General features: G+C 45.3%; 1 protein-coding gene across 1 annotated transcript in view; it reads left to right on the plus strand.

Annotated features, from left to right (window-relative positions):
* Window positions 1-23276, plus strand: part of LOC137536896 (uncharacterized) — a 133550-nt gene that overhangs the window by 53025 nt on the left and 57249 nt on the right. Inside the window, exons 8-11 of the mRNA XM_068259076.1 lie at window positions 11303-11750; window positions 13475-13657; window positions 13946-14848; window positions 14931-15696. Of these exons, the coding sequence (XP_068115177.1) occupies window positions 11303-11750; window positions 13475-13657; window positions 13946-14848; window positions 14931-15696 (2300 nt within the window). The remainder of the gene's footprint in view (window positions 1-11302; window positions 11751-13474; window positions 13658-13945; window positions 14849-14930; window positions 15697-23276) is intronic.

The raw sequence follows: 23276 nt of genomic DNA on the forward strand, positions 1-23276 counted from the left end.
GTGATCCAGATGCGTTCAAGGGAGGACATCTGGATTACCTTGATGCTTGATCCCCGTCTGAAGGGGAAGCTGGGAGACTTCATGACGCCATCCACCACCGAGCAACGCACAAGGGAGTTGAAGGAGGCCCTTGTGCGCAGACTACTGGAAGCATTCCCCCAGCCTTCCACCCCCACTGTAACTGCTCTGCCAAGCCAGCAAGAGGTGCCTGCCATTGCCACTAGCAGCACAACAACAACCACCAGCAGCAGCAGCAGCAACTGGCGCCCCGGAGACCTGAAGAGCCTAAGCAAGAGCCTGTATGCAGTGCAGCAGCCCAGAACAGAGGTGCCCGCCACAGCATCCACCACCAACCAGCACAAGCAACGACTGACCACCATGGTGTCTGACTATATGGGGTCATCCAGAGGGCTCAATGACACCGACAGCCCCGTGGACCCCTTGGAGTACTGGGTCAAGAGACTGGACATCTGGAGCGAGCTTTCCCAGTACGCCCTGGAACTCCTATCCTGCCCTCCTTCCAGTGTCCTCTCAGAGAGATGCTTTAGTGCGGCCGGTGGCGTGGTCACAGAGAAGCGCTCTCGGCTCTCCCACGCCTCTGTGGACAAACTCACCTTCCTGAAAATCAACCAGGCTTGGGTGGAAGGTGAGTTTCTGGCCCCTATTGTCGGACACAGGGGGACATGAAGTGGCTGCTGCATGTGCTGTTGTTAACTATGCCTGCCTTTATAAAGACATTTACTACCTGCCTAGTGCCTACCTTGGTTAATTTTTTGGTGTTATGGTACTACTACCAGTAAGTTGCCATGGTCCTCCTTCTGAGCTGCTGAACTGACCGCCCGTTTTGTCCTCCTGACTCAGTCGCTACTACACTCTGCGTTCACACTGCCCGGGTCACCGGGTGCATTTAATTTTTTGGCCAGCACTATGACGCTGTGCTACTACTACTGTGCTGCTGCTGCTGAACTGACCGCCCGCTTTGTCCTCCTGACTCAGTCGCTACTACACTCTGCGTTCACACTGCCCGGGTCACCGGGTGCATTTAATTTTTTAGCCAGCACTATGACGCTGTGCTACTACTACTGTGCTGCTGCTGCTGAACTGACCGCCCGCTTTGTCCTCCTGACTCAGTCGCTACTACACTCTGCGTTCACACTGCCCGGGTCACCGGGTGCATTTAATTTTTTGGCCAGCACTATGACGCTGTGCTACTACTACTGTGCTGCTGCTGCTGAACTGACCGCCCGCTTTGTCCTCCTGACTCAGTCGCTACTACACTCTGCGTTCACACTGCCCGGGTCACCGGGTGCATTTAATTTTTTGGCCAGCACTATGACGCTGTGCTACTACTATTGTGCTGCTGCTGCTGAACTGACCGCCCGCTTTGTCCTCCTGACTCAGTCGCTACTACACTCTGCGTTCACACTGCCCGGGTCGCCAGGTGCATTTAATTTTTTGGCCAGCACTATGACACTGTTTCTACTACTACTGTGCTGCTGCTGCTGAACTGACCGCCCGCTTTGTCCTCCTGACTCAGTCGCTACTACACTCTGCGTTCACACTGCCCGCGTCACCGGGTGCATTTAATTTTTTGGCCAGCACTATGACGCTGTGCTACTACTACTGTGCTGCTGCTGCTGAACTGACCGCCCGCTTTGTCCTCCTGACTCAGTCGCTACTACACTCTGCGTTCACACTGCCCGCGTCACTGGGTGCATTTAATTTTTTGGCCAGCACTATGACGCTGTGCTACTACTACTGTGCTGCTGCTGCTGAACTGACCGCCCGCTTTGTCCTCCTGACTCAGTCGCTACTACACTCTGCGTTCACACTGCCCGGGTCGCCGGGTGCATTTAATTTTTTGGCCAGCACTATGACGCTGTGCTACTACTACTGTGCTGCTGCTGCTGAACTGACCGCCCGCTTTGTCCTCCTGACTCAGTCGCTACTACACTCTGCGTTCACACTGCCCGGGTCGCCGGGTGCATTTAATTTTTTGGCCAGCACTATGACGCTGTGCTACTACTACTGTGCTGCTGCTGCTGAACTGACCGCCCGCTTTGTCCTCCTGACTCAGTCGCTACTACACTCTGCGTTCACACTGCCCGGGTCGCCGGGTGCATTTAATTTTTTGGCCAGCACTATGACGCTGTGCTACTACTACTGTGCTGCTGCTGCTGAACTGACCGCCCGCTTTGTCCTCCTGACTCAGTCGCTACTACACTCTGCGTTCACACTGCCCGGGTCGCCGGGTGCATTTAATTTTTTGGCCAGCACTATGACGCTGTGCTACTACTACTGTGCTGCTGCTGCTGAACTGACCGCCCGCTTTGTCCTCCTGACTCAGTCGCTACTACACTCTGCGTTCACACTGCCCGGGTCCACTGACAACTCTGCTGCGATGTCATTGCTAATTGCTGCAAAAAAAACAAAATTTTTTTTTACAAAAACCTCTCTGGAGCCTTTTTGCCGTCAGCCACTCATCCTCCTCCAGCGGTACCTTCGCCGCCAAGTGCCATTGGAACTCGCCTTCACCTCTTTGACTGCTTAACGCGTATATCCCTTTTTAAAACCACTTATTACCAATTAATAGCCCCATTTAAAGCGTTGATTTCACTTTAAAATCCATTTTCTCTAGAAAAAAAAAAAATTTTGGAATTTTTTATGTTGAAGTTATGTTGCCCCTTATCACCTCGATAATCCATGCTATTTGGGGGACTGTAGCATGTATGGGGGCTTTGTTATTAACGTTAAAAGAAAATCCGCCTCCGGGCGTGAATCCACGCGTCATTACGCCATTCACGGGGAAAAATCCGCGTGGTTGCGTGGACGCGGACGAAAATCCGCATGCGGCGGGGCCGACTGCGGATTTTTTTTTGCAACCACGCGGATTGCCGAATTCGTGGATGAGGCACATCCGAGCATCCCTGGTCTGAGGAGACCACAGACTGATTATGAGGGTCTGTAGATGTCTTCATGGAGACATATATGGAACCTAATAATGTAGTAACAGACTGCTAAAACATAGTTAGCAATATCAAATTCAAATAAAAAAATGGCAAACACAAAATGCAGCTGTGTGTGTGTGTCATATTGGCTCCAAGAATGTCTAGAGCCCTGGCAGCACAAGAGAGGCAAGGAGGGGGGCCTGACTTTTATCTTTCCACCCTCTCCTCAGGCCCCTCTCCTGTGCTCCCTTTGGTATATAGACTTGCAGAATGACGTGCAGCGGTGGTTGGTGGGGCTAAAGGGAACCCGAGGTGAGAGGGATATGGAGGCTGACATGTTAATTTCCTTTTAAATAATGCACATTGCCTGGCTGTCCTGCTGATTCACTGCCTCTAACACTTTAAAGGGGGAACTGAAGAGAGAGGTATATGGAGGCTGTCATGTTTATTTCCCTTTAATCAATACCAGTTGCCTGGCAGCCCTGCTGGTCTATTTCTCTGCAGTAGTATCTGAATAACACCAGAAACAAGCATGCAGCTAGTCTTGTCAGATCTGACTTTAAAGTCAAACACCTGATCTGCTGCATGCTTGTTCAGGGGCTATAGCTAATAGTATTAGAGGCAGAGCATCAGCAGGGCAGCCAGGCAACTGGTATTGCTTAAAAGGAAATAAACATGGCAGTCTCCATATACCTCTCTCTTCAGTTCCCCTTTAAGCCACAGACCTTGAACAGGCATACGCATCAGTTGTCTATGACAAATCTGACAAGATTAGCTGTGCGCTTTTTTCAGGTGTGTGATTTAGACCCTACTGACCATAAAGATCAGCAGGACTGCCAGGCAACTTGTATTGTTTAAAAGGAAATAAATATGGCAGCTTCCATAAGTCTCACACCTTGGGTTAATTTTAAAGACTACCCTCCTTCAGCCACTTGATGATCTGTCTGTGCTCTGCAGCGGCCACACAATCTCCACTCTCTCAATTCTCGTCTTCCCGATTCTGCACGTCATGATGTCAAGAAACAGGAAGTAGAGGGCTTACGGCCGCTGCAAAACACAGACAGAACATCGATCTGCTGAAGAAGGTGAGTCTCTAACTACACCAATAACTGCTACACGTAACTCTACAAGTCTGCATACCTGGGGGTCAAAAGACCACCAGGAAAAACTATACTAGGATGGGTAGGCCACCTGGGAAAGCTATGTAGGGGTGAAGGGGGGGGGGGGGGAGGGACTGGATCAAACAGCATACTGCAGGAGCCAAACTTTACCAGGGACTATTGTAAGGGGAAAGGGCACTACTAGACCACCTGGGAATACTGATGGGAAGATCACTAGACCACCAGGGTATAATGTAAGGGGGAGATAACCAGGGAAAGCTATATGATGGGATAACCCATTAGACTACCAGGCTATCTATAGGTGTCTGTACATTTAGTATTTAAACCCATTTTCTAAAAAAAAAAATGGGACATTGTAAGATAAATAAAAACAGAATGTGAAGATTCTCAGTGCTCAGCCTGAGACCTGTTACTGCTTCATGAAACATGAAGATGGTGAGGCACCAACAACGGAAACAGTGATGGAATACTAAAAATATGGTGAGACATCTTACAACAGGCCATTAACCTGATTGGGTAAAAAAATCTTTTGCCTCTGATAAATAAAGATGGGGAGGAGTACACCACTTTGTTAAATACCCTAGAGGAAAATAAAAACTAGAACAAGTTTTGTTTTCTTGGATAGATGGTGGCTATTACCTTAGAGAAAATTATTCTGCCTTCAGAAAAGATAAAAAAAAGTTACGCTGGAGATCTTAATTAAAGGGGACCAGAGACGAACAATTCCCAATAAAATATACATACCTGGGGCTTCCTCCAGCCCCCTCTGGCCTGATCGCTCCCACGGTGTCCTCTTCTTCCTCTCAGTTCGCTCGTAATTGGTCCTGGAAAGTCTTTCGGTCCGGGGCCATCTGAGCATGCACCGCCCGACCATGCACGCACTCACGCTGCGTTCACGTCACCTGGAACGTTCTGCATCTGCACATGTACTGCGCAGGCACAGAAGGCTCCAAGTGAGGTGAACTATACAGGGGAGCACATCTGGTCAGACTGCGCATGTGCCAACTGGCTTCGACTGACTGATTTTTCGAGGCCTGTACCGGGCAAATGGAGTGGAAGAAGAGGACCCTGTGGGAGCGATCAGCCTGGAGGGGGCTGAAGGAAGCCCCAGGTATGTATATTTTATAGGGAATTGTTCGTCTCTGATACACTTTAAAGAGAATCTGTATTGTTAAAATCGCACAAAAGTAAACATACCAGTGCGTTTGGGGACATCTCCTATTACCCTCTGTCACAATTTCGCCGCTCCTAGCTGCATTAAAAGTGGTTAAAAACAGTTTTAAAAAGTTTGTTTATAAACAAACAAAATGGCCACCAAAACAGGAAGTAGGTTGATGTACTGTATGTCCACACATAGAAAATACAACCATACACAAGCAGGCTGTATACAGCCTTCCTTTTGAATCTCAAGAGATCATTTGTGTGTTTCTTTCTCCCTGCAGTTCTCATGCACTGAAGTTTCAGGCTGCTCTTTTTTCTCCTGCAAACAGCTTTGCCCTTGTCTGTAATTCTTCAGTATGTGAAAGCCCAGCCAGCTCAGAGGACGATTTATCCAGCTTGTAAAAGATAAGAGAGAAGAGAGAAGCTGCTCTAATCTAAATAATACACAGGCAGTGTGCATAGAGGGGCCTGGAAGGGGGAATTCATAGCAGAACCACAACACTGAAGAACTTGGCAGCCTTCCAGACACAGGCTGACAAGTCTGACAAGGGAAAGATACATTGATTTATTACAGAGACTGTGATAGCAGAAAGTGCTGCAGTAAGCCAGGACACATTAGAATAGCTTTTGGAACTTGTAGGATGATAAAAAACAGGATGCAATTTTTGTTACGGAGTCTCTTTAAGCCATTCACAGCAGATAAGGATTAATACAAAACAGTACCCTGGGCACAAGAGCAAATTTGGCTCCCTCTGGCAATCTAGATTTTTTAGTAAGCTTAGATAACAAAAGGGAGTCAGAAAAGGTGCCAACCAGGCTTCTGGACACCAACTAGGCCCTAGGCACCTGCCTAAATTGCATTGTGAATGATCCGGCTCTGACTGAGTCAGACGTTTCTAAGGTAGGTAATATCTGTACTGGGTCTTATGTCCTCCACAATACCTGCTGTCAGCTTGACTCAAGTCCATTCATTAACTCTGCAGCATTGACGCCCCCAGAACTGAAACAAAAATAGTCCCCTCTAGTGGACAGATGGTCAAGGATTCTGTTATGTGATGGTACAATCCCTTGTATATCTTTTAGAGCTGGTTGTCCTTGTACTCAGAAATGGCAAATCAGAATCAGGACAAGACTAGTTATACCATAATTTGTGTGGTAATTTGCATTAATTTTACAGAAAATCGCTATTCTCATGAAAAATAGGGGGCATGTTAGCACATAATTTACCAATTGGTTTAAGACCTGCCTGTACCTGGTGGTAAAGTCAAATTTTTTTCAGTTTTTAGTGGAGTTCCTATTGCTGTTTTAGTGGAGTTCCGATTCAGGCTGTGTAACTCCAAATATTTACTGGATTTTTTTTTTATAGGGGATGCCTATAAATATACTTTTCATAGGTTGCTACATAATCAAATACACCTTTACCCTCTCAAAAAAAATCTTTCAAAGACTCCCCTAACTTATGGAAGACTATTAAAGACTGCTATTATTTGTTTACTACATGCTTATCGCTGAAAAACCACCAAATTTGCTCTTGTGCCCAGGGTCCTGTTTTGTATTAATCCTTATCTGCTGTGAATGACTTAAAGAGAACCTGTACTGAGTAAAAATATTTAAAATAAACACATGAGGTAACTTCAAATAAACATTACATACTTACCTTGCCATCAGTTCCTCTCAGAAGCTCACCATTTTCTTCTGACAATAATCCCTTCCAGTTCTGACAATATTTTGTCAGATCTGAAATATATCAGTTGCTGTCAGTAAAATATCAGTTGCTGTCAGTTATAGCTGAGAGGAAAACTAATGTACCAGGTAATGTCTATGTTTCCCTATGGCTCAAGTGGGCGATATTACAGTTTAACCGTGTGCTGACCAGAAAGCTGTTATGGGTAATGACCATTTTCAAAATGGAGGACGGAAAATTCCCTTGATCACAGTGAACAAACAGGACGCGGGAGAGGAAAAAGACACTGAGGAGTAGACTACATGGAAGGTAAGTATGACTTGTGTATGCTTATTTTGACTTTTAATTTTCAGTTCAGGTTTTCTTTAAAATGTACCTGTAATGATCCGCTCAGCTGCCTGCACAGGCAGGCAGCTTTTTGACCACTGTTCAGGTCTGCATTCTGCAGGTCTCTGGAAGAGAGACCGTTTGTCAGTTTTGCAGCTTGCTGCTGCTGGGGAATTTGCATACGTTGGTCATGCAAATTTCCTAGCCACATCCTCTGGAGGTTTGTACTATAAATACCATGTTATATCACAGACCTTCGCTGGTCATAAGAGTTTGTCCTGTGAAACACTCCTGGAGTGTCAGCCTTGCTCATTGTTTAAAGATTAGCTTAGAGTAGTTCCTGGGATTGCACTAGGCAGGTTCCCTAGTGCAGTTAGGATTGCATATCTATTTGTTTGTCTGTTACGATTGTCCTGTCCCAGCGGTGGTCGACAGGAAATCGTTCTGTGTGTCTGGGTGCTAACCGGAACAGCGGTTGTTTCTGGTAGCCCCTTCTGTTCTGTCTTCCTGGATCGCACTAGCCTCTAGCGCTAGTGCTGTGGATCCTTCTGATCTGTCTTGCCTGGATCGCACTCGCCTTGCGCTAGTGCTGTGGATCCTTCTGGTCTGCAACTCTCTTGCTGTACTTGGATCGCACTTGCTCTGGCGGAAAGAGCAGTGGATCCAGCTCGCTCTGTTTCTATACTCGGATCGCACTCGCTCTGGCGGAAAGAGCAGTGGATCGTGTCTCTCACTTACTCCTGTTTTCGTGTATCTGTCTTGTCTGCTACGAACGCTTGCTGGAGGCTCGGTGTGGTAACCGTTAAGCAAGCGCTCGCGTCCTCTGTTCCATGTTTTTCTGTCGGTGGTTAGTTAGGCATGCTTGTCTTTGTTGTGCTTAACACGCGGAGACCGCGCAGAAAACGCATTCGCTGTTGCGAATGAGCGCGGTGTTCGCGTTTAGTTAGCGTTTGTTATTTTCCTTACCTTCTCATTGTATGATTTGCTGTGCCTGTGCTACTCTCGTGCTCTGCCTTGCTGTAGCCTTGTGTCACCTCTGGCAATCGCCTCTCTTGCGGTTGCGTTCCTACTTCATATCTGCTGTTGTGTATGCACCGTCGCGGGTTGGCGACTAGTTTGGTGCACACACATGAAATCTGTCCCTTTGCTCAATCTCATTCGCAATTGCTTCTCAGGCGATTGCATTCTCACTCGGTTTCCTTTGTTGTGTGTCCACCGTCGCAGGTTGGCGACTAGATTGGTGCACACGCATACATTCCTCCTCTGTGCTTATTCTGTCTTGTGTCGCTGTTAGCAATCGCCATCTCCTGCGATTGCCTTCTTACCTTATCTTCATGGTTGTGTGTTCATCGTCGCAGGGTGGCGACTAGATTGGTGGACACGCATACCCTCTGTCACTTTGCTCTCTCTCTTTCAGGGCTATCTTGCCCTGCGTTTCTTCCCTTTGTACAATTCCTGTCTGGCGTCTGTGGCAGGGCAGAGGAGCTGTTCCTCTGCACTCCACAGCTCCACCTGCCGACAGGAATTTCCCTCTACAGGTGCATCGCACCTTTTGCTGGGTTCCCTCAAATTATACGCTTGTGGAAGATTTCTGCGGTGTCAGCGCACGTCTTGTGCGCTGATCACGGAGAGAATTCCTCAATCGTTACAGTACCAGAGACAAAGGATTCCCTATAAAATATACATACCTGGGGCTTCCTCCAGCCCCCTCCGGGCTGATTGCTCCCACTATTATTTGTTTACTACGTGCTTATCATCGCTGAAAAAACACACATTTTACCACACTATTGTGCATTTACATGTTTACATTCACATGTTCGGAAATGCGGAAAAATCTTTCTGAATTTCAAAAAAAAAAAAAGGGGGGAAACCCACCATGAGGTATTTTACTGTCAAAAAAATATTTACCGCACATGGCTACCAGAATTGAGGCCTATGACTGGCTTGCAAAGTCGTTAGTATAAGACTATGAGAAACCAAATCACACAATTGTAGAGGATTATATTATTAACCAATAACAAGGTAGTGTTGCCAGGTCCCTATAAGGTGTCAGCATAGGCTATTTCTCCAAGCAGGAGTTGCGGTATTTAGAAGGACACAAGGATCTAAACTAGGATGTCATAATGGAGAACCAGTCACCCCTCACAAGTCATTTCACGTGTGTGTGAGCTATACAGTGGGTTGCAAAAGTATTCGGCCCCCTTGAAGTTTTCCACATTTTGTCACATTACTGCCACAAACATGCATCAATTTTATTGGAATTCCACGTGAAAGACCAATACAAAGTGGTGTACATGTGAGAAGTGGAACGAAAATCATACATCATTTCAAACATTTTTTACAAATAAATAACTGCAAAGTGGGGTTTGCATAATTATTCAGCCTCCTGAGTCAATACTTTGTAGAACCACCTTTTGCTGCCATTACAGCTGCCAGTCTTTTAGGGTATGTCTCTACCAGCTTTGCACATCTAGAGACTGAAATCCTTGCCCATTCTTCTTTGCAAAATAGCTCCAGCTCAGTCAGATTAGATGGACAGCGTTTGTGAACAGCAGTTTTCAGATCTTGCCACAGATTCTCGATTGGATTTAGATCTGGACTTTGACTGGGCCATTCTAACACATGGATATGATTTGTTTTAAACCATTCCATTGTTGACCTGGCTTTATGTGTAGGGTCATTGTCCTGCTGTAAGGTGAACCTCCGCCCCAGTCTCAAGTCTTTTGCAGACTCCAAGAGGTTTTCTTCCAAGTTTGCCCTGTATTTGGCTCCATCCATCTTCCCATCAACTCTGACCAGCTTCCCTGTCCCTGCTGAAGAGATGCACCCCAGAACATGATGCTGCCACCACCATATTTGACAGTGGGGATGGTGTGTTCAGAGTGATGTGCAGTGTTAGTTTTCCGCCACACATAGCGTTTTGCATTTTGGCCAAAAAGTTCCATTTTGGTCTCATCTGACCAGAGCACCTTCTTCCACATGGTTGCTGTGTCCCCCACGTGGCTTGTGGCAAACTGCAAACGGGACTTCTTATGCTTTCTGTTAACAATGCCTGTCTTCTTGCCACTCTTCCATGAAGGCCAATTTTGTACAGTGCATGACTAATAGTTGTCCTATGGACAGAGTCTCCCACCTGAGCTGTAGATCTCTGCAGCTCGTCCAGAGTCACCATGGGCCTCTTGACTGCATTTCTGATCAGCGCTCTCCTTGTTCGGCCTGTGTGTTTAGGTGGATGGCCTTGTCTTGGTAGGTTTACAGTTGTGCCATACTCCTTCCATTTCTGAATGATCGCTTGAACAGTGCTCCGTGGGATGTTCAAGGCTTTGGAAATCCTTTTTGTAGCCTAAGCCTGCTTTAAATTTCTCAATAACTTGATCCCTGACCTGTCTTGTGTGTTCTTTGGACTTCACGGTGTTGTTGCTCCCAATATTCTCTTAACACATCTCTGAGGCCCTCACAGAGCAGCTGTATTTGTACTGACATTAGATTACACACAGGTGCACTCTATTTAGTCATTAGCACTCATCAGGCAATGTCTATGGGCAACTGACTGCCCTCAGATCAAAGGGGGCGGAATAATTATGCACACCCCACTTTGCAGTTATTGATTTGTAAAAAATGTTTGGAATCATGTATGATTTTAGTTCCACTTCTCACATGTACACCACTTTGTGTTGGTCTTTCATGTGGAATTCCAATAAAATTGATTCATGTTTGTGGCAGTAATATGACAAAATGTGGAAAACTTCAAGGGGGCCGAATACTTCTGCAACCCACTGTACATATATACCCTGTGGCTAAATTGTACATTTTATCCTACTTCCTATCTGGATGGGGTGGAGAGGGTGTCCAACATGGGTGCTGTCCTTTCAATTCCTGGAATTTATATTACCAGTAAGTCTAACGTCTTTTTCTATCATTTTTTATTTTAAGAATGACGAACAAGTTGATTTGAAAGGTGAAGTTAAACTAAGAACAGGTGATGTGTGATGTGTGGAGGCAGATGGAAAATGATGAGGACCATTAAAGAGTAAGAAGAAAAGTTTGTGATAAATGATCAGCAATCTAAGGAGGAGGGTGATATGATGAGGACAATTGAACAGGAAGAAGAGGTGTATGTGAGGTGTGACCAGCAGTCTATGGAGATGAATGACATGATGAGGACAATTAAAGAGGAAGAAGAGATGTATGAAAGGCATGTCCAGCAGTCTATGGAGGAGAGTGAAATAAAGAGAACAATTAAAGAAGAGCCGTGCGTGAGTGGTGATCAGAAGCCTAAAAAGAGTGAAATAAGGACCATTAAGAAGGAAGAAGAGCTGTGTGTGAAGGATGAGCAGCACCCTAAGGAGGGTGACATGAAGCCAATTAAAGAAGAGGAGATGTATTTTAAGGGTGATCAGCAGTCTAAGGAGAAGGGTGACCTGATGAGGATAATTAAAGAGGAAGAAGCAGAGATTTATGTGAGGAGTGATGAGGATGAAATGAAGACAATTAAACAGGACAACAGGGGTGAGTAATATGCACTTTCTTTGGACGTTGTGTGTATTTTTATAGTACATATAGATGTGAGGGGATGGACGATCAGGAGTACATATAGATGTGAGGGGATGGACGATCAGGAGTACATATAGATGTGAGGGGATGGACGATCAGGAGTACCTATAGATGTGAGGGGATGGGCGATCAGGAGTACCTATAGATGTGAGGGGATGGGCGATCAGGAGTACCTATAGATGTGAGGGGATGGACGATCAGGAGTACCTATAGATGTGAGGGGATGGGCGATCAGGATCACCTATAGATGTGAGGGGATGGACGATCAGGATCACCTATAGATGTGAGGGGATGGACGATCAGGAGTACCTATAGATGTGAGGGGATGGACGATCAGGAGTACCTATAGATGTGAGGGGATGGGCGATCAGGAGTACCTATAGATGTGAGGGGATGGACGATCAGGAGTACCTATAGATGTGAGGGGATGGACGATCAGGAGTACCCATAGATGCGAGGGGATGGACGATCAGGAGTACCTATAGATGTGAGGGGATGGACGATCAGGAGTGCATATAGATGTGAGGGGATGGACGATCAGGAGTGCATATAGATGTGAGGGGATGGACGATCAGGAGTGCATATAGATGTGAGGGGATGGACGATCAGGAGTACCTATGGATGTGAGGGGATGGACGATCACGAGTACCTATAGATGTGAGGGGATGGACGATCAGGAGTACCCATAGATGCGAGGGGATGGACGATCAGGAGTACCTATAGATGCGAGGGGATGGACGATCAGGAGTACCCATAGATGCGAAGGGATGGACGATCAGGAGTACCTATAGATGCGAGGGGATGGACGATCAGGAGTACCTATAGATGCGAGGGGATGGACGATCAGGAGTACCTATAGATGCGAGGGGATGGACGATCAGGAGTACCTATAGATGTGAGGGAATGGACGATCAGGAGTACCTATAGATGTGAGGGGATGGACGATCAGGAGTACCTATAGATGTGAGGGGATGGACGATCAGGAGTACCTATAGATGTGAGGAGTGATTAGCAGTCTGTGGAGGAGGGTGACATGATGAGGACAGTTAATGTGGCCATACACTGGTCGATTTGCCATCAGATCGACCAACAGACAGATCCCTCTCTGATCAGAATCTGATCACAGAGGGATCGTATGGCTGCCTTTACTGCAAACAGATTGTGAATCGATTTCAGCATGAAATCTATTTACAATCTGTGAAGCTGCCGCCCCCCCCCCCCCCCCCCTCATACATTACCTACTTCGCCGGCGCGTGTCCCCACTGTCACTGCTGCTCCTTCTCCGCTGGGCTCCGGGTTCCGGCAGGCTCCACTTCTTCGATCCAGGGAAGTTTAAACAGTAGAGGGCGCTCTGTTGGGACAGGAAGAAGTGAAGCCTGCCGGAACCCAGCGGAGAAGGAGCAGCTGTGACAGCGGGGACACGCGTCAGTGGAGCAGGTAATGTATTGCCTCTAGCGGCAGTCGTCGGACATTCGAACGCCGATATCGACGCACTCCCGACCCGCCGGTGATCGAGCAAAATCTTCCGCATGGACGGATCGACAGGAACGATCGACTTCGAATGGAAATCTATTGTTCGGTCAGCGTTTGTGCAATGATTTCACAGCAGATTCGATCACAATGATCGAATCTGCTGAATATCGGCTGGAAAATCGTTAGGTGTATGGGCCCCTTTATAGAGGAAGAAGAAAAGACAAATGTGAGGAGTGATCAGAAGTCTAAGATGAAGGGGGACATGATGAGGACAATTAAAGAGGAAGAAGAGACGTATGTGAGGTGTGATCATCAATCTGTGGAGGAGAGTGACATGATGTGGACAGTTATGGAGGAAGAAGAAAAGACAAATGTGGGGGTGGTCAGAAGTCTAAGATGAAGGGGGACATAAGGACAATTAAAGAGGAAGAAGAAGAGACCTATGTGAGGGGTGATCAGCAGTCTGTGGAGGAGGGTGACATGATGAGGACAGTTATGTAAGAAGAAGAAGAGACAAATGTGAGGGGGCAGCAGTCTTCAGAGGAAGGTGAAAATTTTATTATTTCTGCTAAATGTGATTTAATGGTTGTTGCAGACTTTTCCATTCCCCATTCATTTATTTCTATTCCCTAAAATGACACAAACATGTGCTATAACTATTATTATTTCCCCAATAGATGGACAGGATGTGGGGAACACCTCGGAGGGACGTCTTATCTCACCTCCAGATGATAATGCAGAAGATAATGGCGTCACACAATATTCCCCAGGAGGAAACCCCATTACTGGAAATACACATCACAGACTTAACCATGAGGAAAGATCACCGGATCCCTCTAATCCTGAGGAATCTTCTGACATATCACATCTTGGTATTCCAGATATACATCCTAGGCTTCGTAGAACAAATCGGTCATCTCATCAGTCTAAATCTGAGAAATCATCTGGTAAATCATGTACTCTTAATACATTTCCATTATCTAAAGGTAACCAAATCAAAAAGAATTTACCACAGAAAGTTCTAAAAGATCAGCGTCCCTTTTCATGCTCAGATTGTGGCAAATGTTTTACAGCAAAATCAAGTCTACTTCGACATCAGATAATTCACACTGGTGAACGCCCCTTTTCATGTGCAGAGTGTGGGGAATGTTTTGCTTGGAAATCCGTTCTTTTAACACACCATAAAGTTCACACAGGTGAACGTCCTTTTCCATGTGCAGAATGTGGGAGCTGTTTTGCTCAGAAGTCAGCTCTTTTAGCACACCAGAGAAGTCACACAGGTGAGCGGCCATTTTCATGTTCAGAATGTGAGAAATGTTTTTCTGTAAAGTCGAGTCTTCTTCGACATCAGAGAATTCACACTGGCGAACGTCCTTTTTCATGTGAAGATTGTCGGGAAAGTTTTACTTGGAAATCTGTTCTTTTAAAACACAAGAGACTGCACAAATGCCCTCGCTCATTTCCATGTGCGCAATGTGGAACACGCTTTAGTAAGAAGTCTGCTCTTCTTAGACATCAGAAAAATCACAAAGGTCCTTTTTCATGTTCAGAATGTGGGAAATGTTTCACCGTGAAGTCAAGTCTTCTTAGACATCAGAAAATTCACACATCTTAGCAGCATTTTTTTTTTTACAAGTGTGGGAAGCTGTTTTCCACGAGCAGAGCGTGGGAAGCTGTTTTCCACGAGCAGAGCGTGGGAAGCTGTTTTCCACGAGCAGAGCGTGGGAAGCTGTTTTCCACGAGCAGAGCGTGGGAAGCTGTTTTCCACGAGCAGAGCGTGGGAAGCTGTTTTCCACGAGCAGAGCGTGGGAAGCTGTTTTCCACGAGCAGAGCGTGGGAAGCTGTTTTCCACGAGCAGAGCGTGGGAAGCTGTTTTCCACGAGCAGAGCGTGGGAAGCTGTTTTCCACGAGCAAGGCGTGGGAAGCTGTTTTCCACGAGCAGGGCGTGGGAAGCTGTTTTCCACGAGCAGGGCGTGGGAAGCTGTTTTCCACGAGCAGGGCGTGGGAAGCTGTTTTCCACGAGCAGGGCGTGGGAAGCTGTTTTCCACGAGCAGCGCGTGGGAAGCTGTTTTCCACGAGCAGGGCGTGGGAAGCTGTTTTCCACGAGCAGGGCGTGGGAAGCTGTTTTCCACGAGCAGGGCGTGGGAAGCTGTTTTCCACGAGCAGGGCGTGGGAAGCTGTTTTCCACGAGCAGGGCGTGGGAAGCTGTTTTCCACGAGCAGGGCGTGGGAAGCTGTTTTCCACGAGCAGGGCGTGGGAAGCTGTTTTCCACGAGCAGGGCGTGGGAAGCTGTTTTCCACGAGCAGAGCGAGGGAAGCTGTTTTCCACAAGCAGAGTGTGGGAAGCATTTTCCCTTGAAGTCATGTCTTCTTGGATCTCAGAGAATTCACATTTGTGAACATCCTTATTCATATTTAGAACATTTTTTGTATGATAATAAAGAGACTAACTTGTGCTAAAATCAACAGACTTTAAAGAAAAAGCATTAACAGCGCCATACAACGTAGGCGTTACACGTGTCCGATATAACAAGTACAACTATTACAGTCATTAACCCCATAGTTCTTGCATCCATAATACCCCCACCCCCTGCCCAATACAGGTGACACTCGAAAAATAGAATATTGTGCAAAAGTTCATTTAGTTTAGTAGTTCAACTTAAAAGGTGAAACTAATATATGAAATAGGAACCTTTTGCAGGTCTTTTGGGTTAATTAGTTGATTAGAATCTGGTACTTTGAGTCTAGAATACTGAACATTTTCACAATATTTTAATGGTCTGAGATTTTGATTTGGGGTTCTCATAAGCTGTAAGCCATAATCAGCAAATATTCATAATAAAGGCTTGAAATATCTTGTTTTGCATGTATTAAGTCTACTTCATATATTACTTTCACCTTTTAAGTTGAATTACTGAAATAAATGGACTTTTGCATTCTCTTCTTTATCACCATAAAAAAAGTTCTGAATATGAATAAGGATGTTCATGAATGTGAATTTCCACAGGCCAAGCTGTGCAGGAAGTGCTCTGTGATATTTACCTATCCTGTCCTCTGCTGGTCAGCTCTCCCGCTGGCTGGTCTTACTTGAGTCCTGCCATTGGTTTGTGAGCCACATTACAGCAGTAGGATGCAGCTATGAGCAGAGTGGTTGGGTGGGGACGGAGCTAGGTAATTATACTAGTTTGAGTGTGCCTAGCATGGCTCTGTTAATCATGGAGGAGAAGGGGGAGGCACATGCAGGGGGGCAAGTGGCGCTTATTATATAGGAGTCTGGGCCACAACATGTAAGCCACTCTGCCCACATTAGCTGCCTGTAGGATCAAGCATAACATCACCTAGAGGGAAAACTGGACCTGGTTCAGTGAAGGAAACGTTTTAAGCCAGATCTTCTTGGGACAGTAAATAAAAGAAGAGAAAGGGAGCCTTTTTTTTTTCTCTCCCTGTGTCTGTTTATCATAATTAATGCTAAAGGCTCACCATGTATGTGGTCACATAAGGTACATGCCATCGGGCACTAAGTGTTTTGCCTCGAGCATTTATCACAGGACACAGGCGCCCAGGGAAAGAAGAGACCAGGAGGAGCACTGGCAATATGTATAATATATATAAGGGACACATGCCAGCAGACAGGCAAGTGTAAGCTCTGCTGCCTATACTCTGAATGGCTGGGGGGGTACATTAGAAGGGGCAGACCTGGGGGCCATCAGGTATTGAGCAGCTCCACAAACATTCAATAGATTTCAGATAACGATTGGCGAGGGATTTATCTGTTGGCCACATCGACCGGTGTGTAACTAGCCTCATGGCTTTTGTTTAAATAAAGCGTATGTGCGTCCTGGTTAACATGACTTCCCCCCCCCCTCCCCCCCCCCCCCCCCCCCCAATTCTGACAGTTTTTAAAAAAAATTGGGGGGGGGGGGGTAAATGTCTAAAGGTGGCCATACAATTTTTTTAATATCTGTTCAATTCAAGAATAGCAATTGATTTTTCTGACTGTAACAATTCAAAAATCTGCCCAAAGTACCACACACACACCTATGTTCAATTTTTCCTCAATCGTGAATGAAATCATTGAAAACTCAAAATGTATTGGAACTGAACATCAAGTAATTGACAATCCATCACACACACCACACAATTCTTGATAAAGTTGGTCTGAATTTTCCAACATGTCCAATCTCCACAAATAAAAAAATGGGAAATTCGATCAGATTTATCGATCGAAAACAAAAGCTCTCGATTTTTCGGGACAGCCGATCAAAATGATCAAATTGGTGAAAAATTGGGTCTTTTAATTGTATGGTGTGTGGCCACCTTAAGTGTTCATGTTCAGAGGGCAGGAAATGCTCCTGTGCAATCCCAGCATGCAGTCTGACCGTTTCATTTGGAATTGAGGGATAGAAGGTTACCAATTGGCTGCTGCTGATAAATAGTTCTAAATAGCATATATTTGCATAGAATTAACATATATTAATGATATTAAGGAGATTACTCATGTGTGACCTTGTTTTGTTAGCTCATAAAAGTAATATGTTTAATTGTGTTTGCACTCAGGAATGTAATATTATGTTTGAATGTTGGCGCTCTTCTGTTCATGTTATTGCTATATATCCATGTGGATCATGTGTTACTGCATTCCTTTCTCCTGTTCCTCCTTGTTAAAATAAACAATATTGTGAAGTTAAATTTCATATAAAATTATTTGCATCTCTTTAACCATTTCTGCTCCCTGATATCAATCACCTGTGTTGTGTGACACTTTGGGCTCGATTCACAAAGCGGTGCTAACCCAGTTAGAGACTTTAGGCGTGATAACCATTGCACCATGCTGGTGAAAAGCCAGTTTAGGTGTGATAAGTTTAGGTGTGATAAGTTTAGGTGATAAGTTTAGGCATGCTAAGTTTAGATAAGTGTAGATAGCGTGCAAAGCCCCGCACGCAAAGCAGCGCCATTAAACTCTATGCGTAGTGCACCAGACTTTGCTAGCGCAAAACTGTTGATCAGCTGTGCACTGCCGTGCTAACACAGTTGGTGCTTAAACTTATCATGCCTAAACTTATCACACCTAAACTTATCATGCCTAAACTGAGTTTAGGCATGATAAAGGGCTTTTCACCAGCGTGCTAACTGTTAGCACCGCTTTGTGAATCAGGCCCTTTGCACCACCTGTTATTGGGTCAGAATCCAGCAGAAATTTGGATTTAATACCTATGGAACCCACTGCGCCAAAAAGAGCCTCTAGTAAAATATTGCTAAATTTACAGATATTCTATCTGACAGTGGTAATTCCAATAGTAAAATGTTGATTAATGTTACTGGTACTTTACTATCACTAATCTTATCTCTGTTTTTACACAAGTCCACCCTCTACCGTTGCCTAACCCTAAACAAACCCCCACTGATGCCTAACCCTAACCGTGCTCCACCACCGCAAAGCTGCTAATATCTGCACTGTCTTCGCCATATCACAATACATATCAGGCGCTGTGATAGTTTGTTCGCCCATGTTCATACCGGCTATATCTGACATTTGGGTTCGGGAGGTGCCCGATAAGATATTGTGGCTACAAATAGAGGGCGCTAGGCATTTATTGCTGGTATTAACAAGGGCACCTATGAGGCATTCAAACTTTCGTCATACCTCTGGCACCCAGATTTCCTGTTTTGGTGCAAAGCTAAGGAGATAGTCGTCAATGCTTGCAATATAAAAAATAGCTCTTTATTCATAGCTCAAATACATAAAAGCAAAGAGATTGTAGCAGCTGCAGCTGGAAGGTTGCGGTTTCAGTGTCCTTTCTTCAAAGCTGTAGAGCTGCCATCTTCTGCCAGGCAGGCTGCTACACTCTCTCTTTGCTTTTATGTATTTGAGCTATAAATAAAGAGCTATTTTTTACACTGTAAGCAGTGCCGACTATCTCCTTTTCTTCAAAACTGTGGTCTTAGGCCTTAGAGACCAGTAGCTGTGACGCGCTCCTCCTATTTTGTGAATGCTCTTCCCCTCCTTTTTTGTATTGGTACAAAACTATGAAGCTGATTGTGTGCCACTCCTCCCTGCAGCCCCCATCCTCCATCAGAAACAGAATGGCCACTCCTAATCCATGTTCAACTGAAAATCACTTGAGACGGTCTTAAAAATTGTAATAGTTTATCATCTGATTTGATGTTTAATAGAAATTAACATCTATTTCATTTGAAGTACAGCTGAAGTACTTACCTCAGTAGTGGGAGGCTTCCAAGGTCCTTTCACACCCCACTGTTCCAGCGCTGGGTCCCTCTAAACATACTCAACATGAGTTTGTCAATTTTGTTTATCGTGGCCGCTTTCCCGCTGTGTATGAGTGCACACATACTGAGCATGTGCAAGTAAGATCTGTACATGCCCAGTAGCACACCGCCGCTTGGGTATGGATTTTGTCCTCTGTGCACAAGCGATTCACTACTCGGCATGCGTGGACCCTACTCATGCATGCCCAATAGGGATGCACTCATAAGGCGGAAGGGAGGACAGCCGGGAAAAAAATTATTTGATTTGCGTTTAGTTGAAGGTAAAGAGGGATTTGTGGGCTGAAGAAGGGTTCAGGAAGCTTCTGGAAAATCCAGAGCCCCTCTCCCATTATTGTATTTAACTTTCATGTTTGTTTCTTTTATGGAGTATGGAGAGACTTCAGGTGTCCACAAAAAACTGTATTTTTCTCTCACTCTCTAGCACTGAGTACCCCCAGCTCCCTATCCCCATACCCACAAAAGACACCTAAGATTTGAGCTGTCATCATGATGACATCTGGAGCAAGGCTATCACATTGCAGAAGCAGACAATCCTCCTGCAGCCCATTGTAGTATGGGGTGTGTCTGGTGTGGCATATTCTCATCCCCATCCTTTACATATTGGAGGGGGTGTAGCTATTAAAGCCATGGACCATCCCTCCATTCTGGTCTCACGCAAGGAAGGAAGGAGACCCCTACCATATGGTACTAACCAATGGGAACATGATGAGGGGGCATGCCTGGCTCTGCCGCGCATGCACAGTGTAGCCTGACTGATGCGACTGAAGACTTACTAACAAGGCAAGAAAGCAACAATCAGATATTCATCAAAAGATGGACAAGCACCATGTAACAATTTACAACAAATAATTGAGCTGGACAATTACATTTCTGAATAGGGGATATAAAGGCCAGACAAATAGCAGGATGTGCTAATAGGAATAATGGATCAAGAACAACGGCCAAAGAAAAAAATTACCCAAAAACAGCACTAACCTGATTCAATGAAAAGTATATATTGCCATTCTTCACCAAGCCTCTACCAGAAGCGGTAGTGCCCGTCACCGTGAGATGCATTAAGGTGGTTAGCGCTAGGTAGTCCTCAGTCTTCCTCTTCATAACAGCACATAAGCACTTTTTTCATTCACTCAGCACTTTATTCCTCTCACTATTGCACTTTATTAGGCCCTGCTATTTTACTCCTGGCCTGATATTCACTTATTATTATCCTTCCTCTAGGCTTTGTTTTTGTCTGTTAACACTGCGCAATCAATTTATTTGTGGTATTGGATTTTTATGCATTTATTCCAGGGCTGTGGAGTTGAGTCGTTGATTTAAAAAAACTGAGGCGTCGGAGTCGGATGATTTTTGTACAAAATCCACAGCCCTGTTAAGTATTAGGCTAAGGAGTCAGAATCGAGGAGTCGAAGCCATTTTGGGTACCCGGAGTCGTGATTTCATAAACTGAGGAGTCGGAAGATTTTTGTCCCGACTCCACAGCCCTGATTTATTCACTGTATGCTGTAGGAATTATGGGGTTAATGTTATTTGAGCTAACATGTACTTCTGATATATTAGTTGGAGACTGTTCCATTATTGATTATTACCCATATATTATCTTATATGTTACCACCTACTGCTTCACCTTGCAGTGATTTTTAAATGTTATATAGATCCTCAATAAAATGATATATTTATTTAAGTATTTATATAGCACCGCCGCCGACATATTACGGAGCGCTGTACAAAGTATATTGTCTTGTCACTAACTGTCCCTTAGAGGTGCTCACAATCTAGTCCCTACCATAGTCCTATGTCTATGTAGGTATTGTGTAGTGTATGTATCATAGTCTAGGGCCAATTTTAGGGCAAAGCCAATTCACTTATCTGTATGTTTTTGGGATGTGGGAGAAAACCTGAGTGCCCGGAGGAAACGCACGCAGACACGGGGAGAAAATACAAATTCCTTGCAGATGTTGACCTGGCTTGGATTCGAACCGGGGACTCAGCGCTTGCAAGGCGAGAGCCCCTAACCACTACGCCACCGTGCTGCCTAATGTATGTTATGATACTTCTCACTGAATCAGGTTGGTGCTCTTATTGGGTACTTTTTTATTTGGTTATTGTTCCTGAAGCCTTACTAATGGGAAGAAATACAGATGAACAGAGCTGGCTGGAGGATGGTGAGGGAGCTCAGTACGTGGGGCTGGAGGAAGTCTCAGGTAAGTATAAAGTCCTCTATATTCTTTCTCTTAGGTACACTTTAACACATTTTAAATTCCCAATTCCTGAACAATGTGCCATGTTACATCCAGCCTATTAGTTCTCATACCACATTGATATCGATACAACTGTACAATCAGACTGCTGCATAGTCATAGTCAATGGGCTTGATTCACTAAGACAAATAGCATGCCTTATCAAAGTTAACATGCCTTATCAGAGTAGCATAGCGAATGCTACGAACCCGCAGGGGCTCAGGGCAGGACGAGTGGAGCTCTCGTCATTGCCAATTAGCAGGCATAAGTTCGCTATGCTACTCTGATAAGGCATGTTACCTTTGATAAGGCGTGTTATCTTTGATAAGGCATGCTATTTGGCTTAATGAATCAAGCCCAATGTCTGGTTGGCCTTACGCTAAGGCAGAAAACCATTCCAGGCAGCTATACATCCCAGCATGGAGAACTTTGAATCTGCTGGAAACTGCAAATCAAGCAGGCTGTAATTTCCTATATCCTATTTCCACAATTAAAGATGGGATACAAATTATTGTGCGTCCAATATTGGCAAAGGGGGCATAATTCTGAAAGCCGGAACACGCCTGGCTCAGCCAATACCTTTGTGTGACTGGGAATCTGTAACCTCCGCTCTGCCTCGCACCTAAAGGAAGCCTGCCAGGCCCACAGTCCGTGCTACTGCTTGTCGTCTCCTAGCTGGTAGCTGCAGCTGGTGGAGCTTCTTCCCTGAATCCACATAAAAAACACTAACTACAACTGGACTTGCTGCAGTACCTGAATACAAGGATGGGACAAAACAAAGGGAACTTATTATGTTCTTTGTATTCTTCATATCAGAATAAAAAAACTGGAGATTAGGCTGCCATGTGGTCCCCTCAGATTGTAGCAGGTAGTTATGTTAGCCATCAAAATTGCAGCATTAAATAGCTATGCGAAGCCCCACAAATAGCAGTATTATGTAGCCATGTGAACCTCCAGAGTGAGTAGAATCAGGTAGCCATTTGCAAATGCCAGACAGTAGTATCCACTAGCCATGGGACACCCCCCAGAGATAGTAGTTCTAGGTAGCCATGTGAAGCTCTGTTCCCATCCTTTCCCAGTGCACAGTAAGCAAAACAGGACGTGAGTATTGTCAGGACCCGACCCCTCAGCAAGCCAGTAGAGACAGGACCTAACTGTTTTTGACCATATTGAGAGGAGGAGCAGCCTTATTTTGGATAAAACAAGTCTTTCACCCTCAACCACATCTTGCAAGACTCAGCCACCACTAGCATTTGTCTGAAACAAATCTGCTGGACACAATACACACACAAAGATTCCTGTGGAGATAGGAGATCTGTACCTGCCTGCAGTTACAACAATTGCATACCCTGCTGCCAAGCTGCACGCGCACAGGCCGGTGTTCATGTATCTTGGGTCAGCCATAGGCTTTAGACCCAAAGGACAAGAACACCACACACAATGCAATCTGAATGAAATGCAATGAAACTACTGAGCATACAATA

Source organism: Hyperolius riggenbachi, chromosome 10 (assembly GCF_040937935.1).
Source record: "Hyperolius riggenbachi isolate aHypRig1 chromosome 10, aHypRig1.pri, whole genome shotgun sequence".
Taxonomy (NCBI): domain Eukaryota; kingdom Metazoa; phylum Chordata; class Amphibia; order Anura; family Hyperoliidae; genus Hyperolius; species Hyperolius riggenbachi.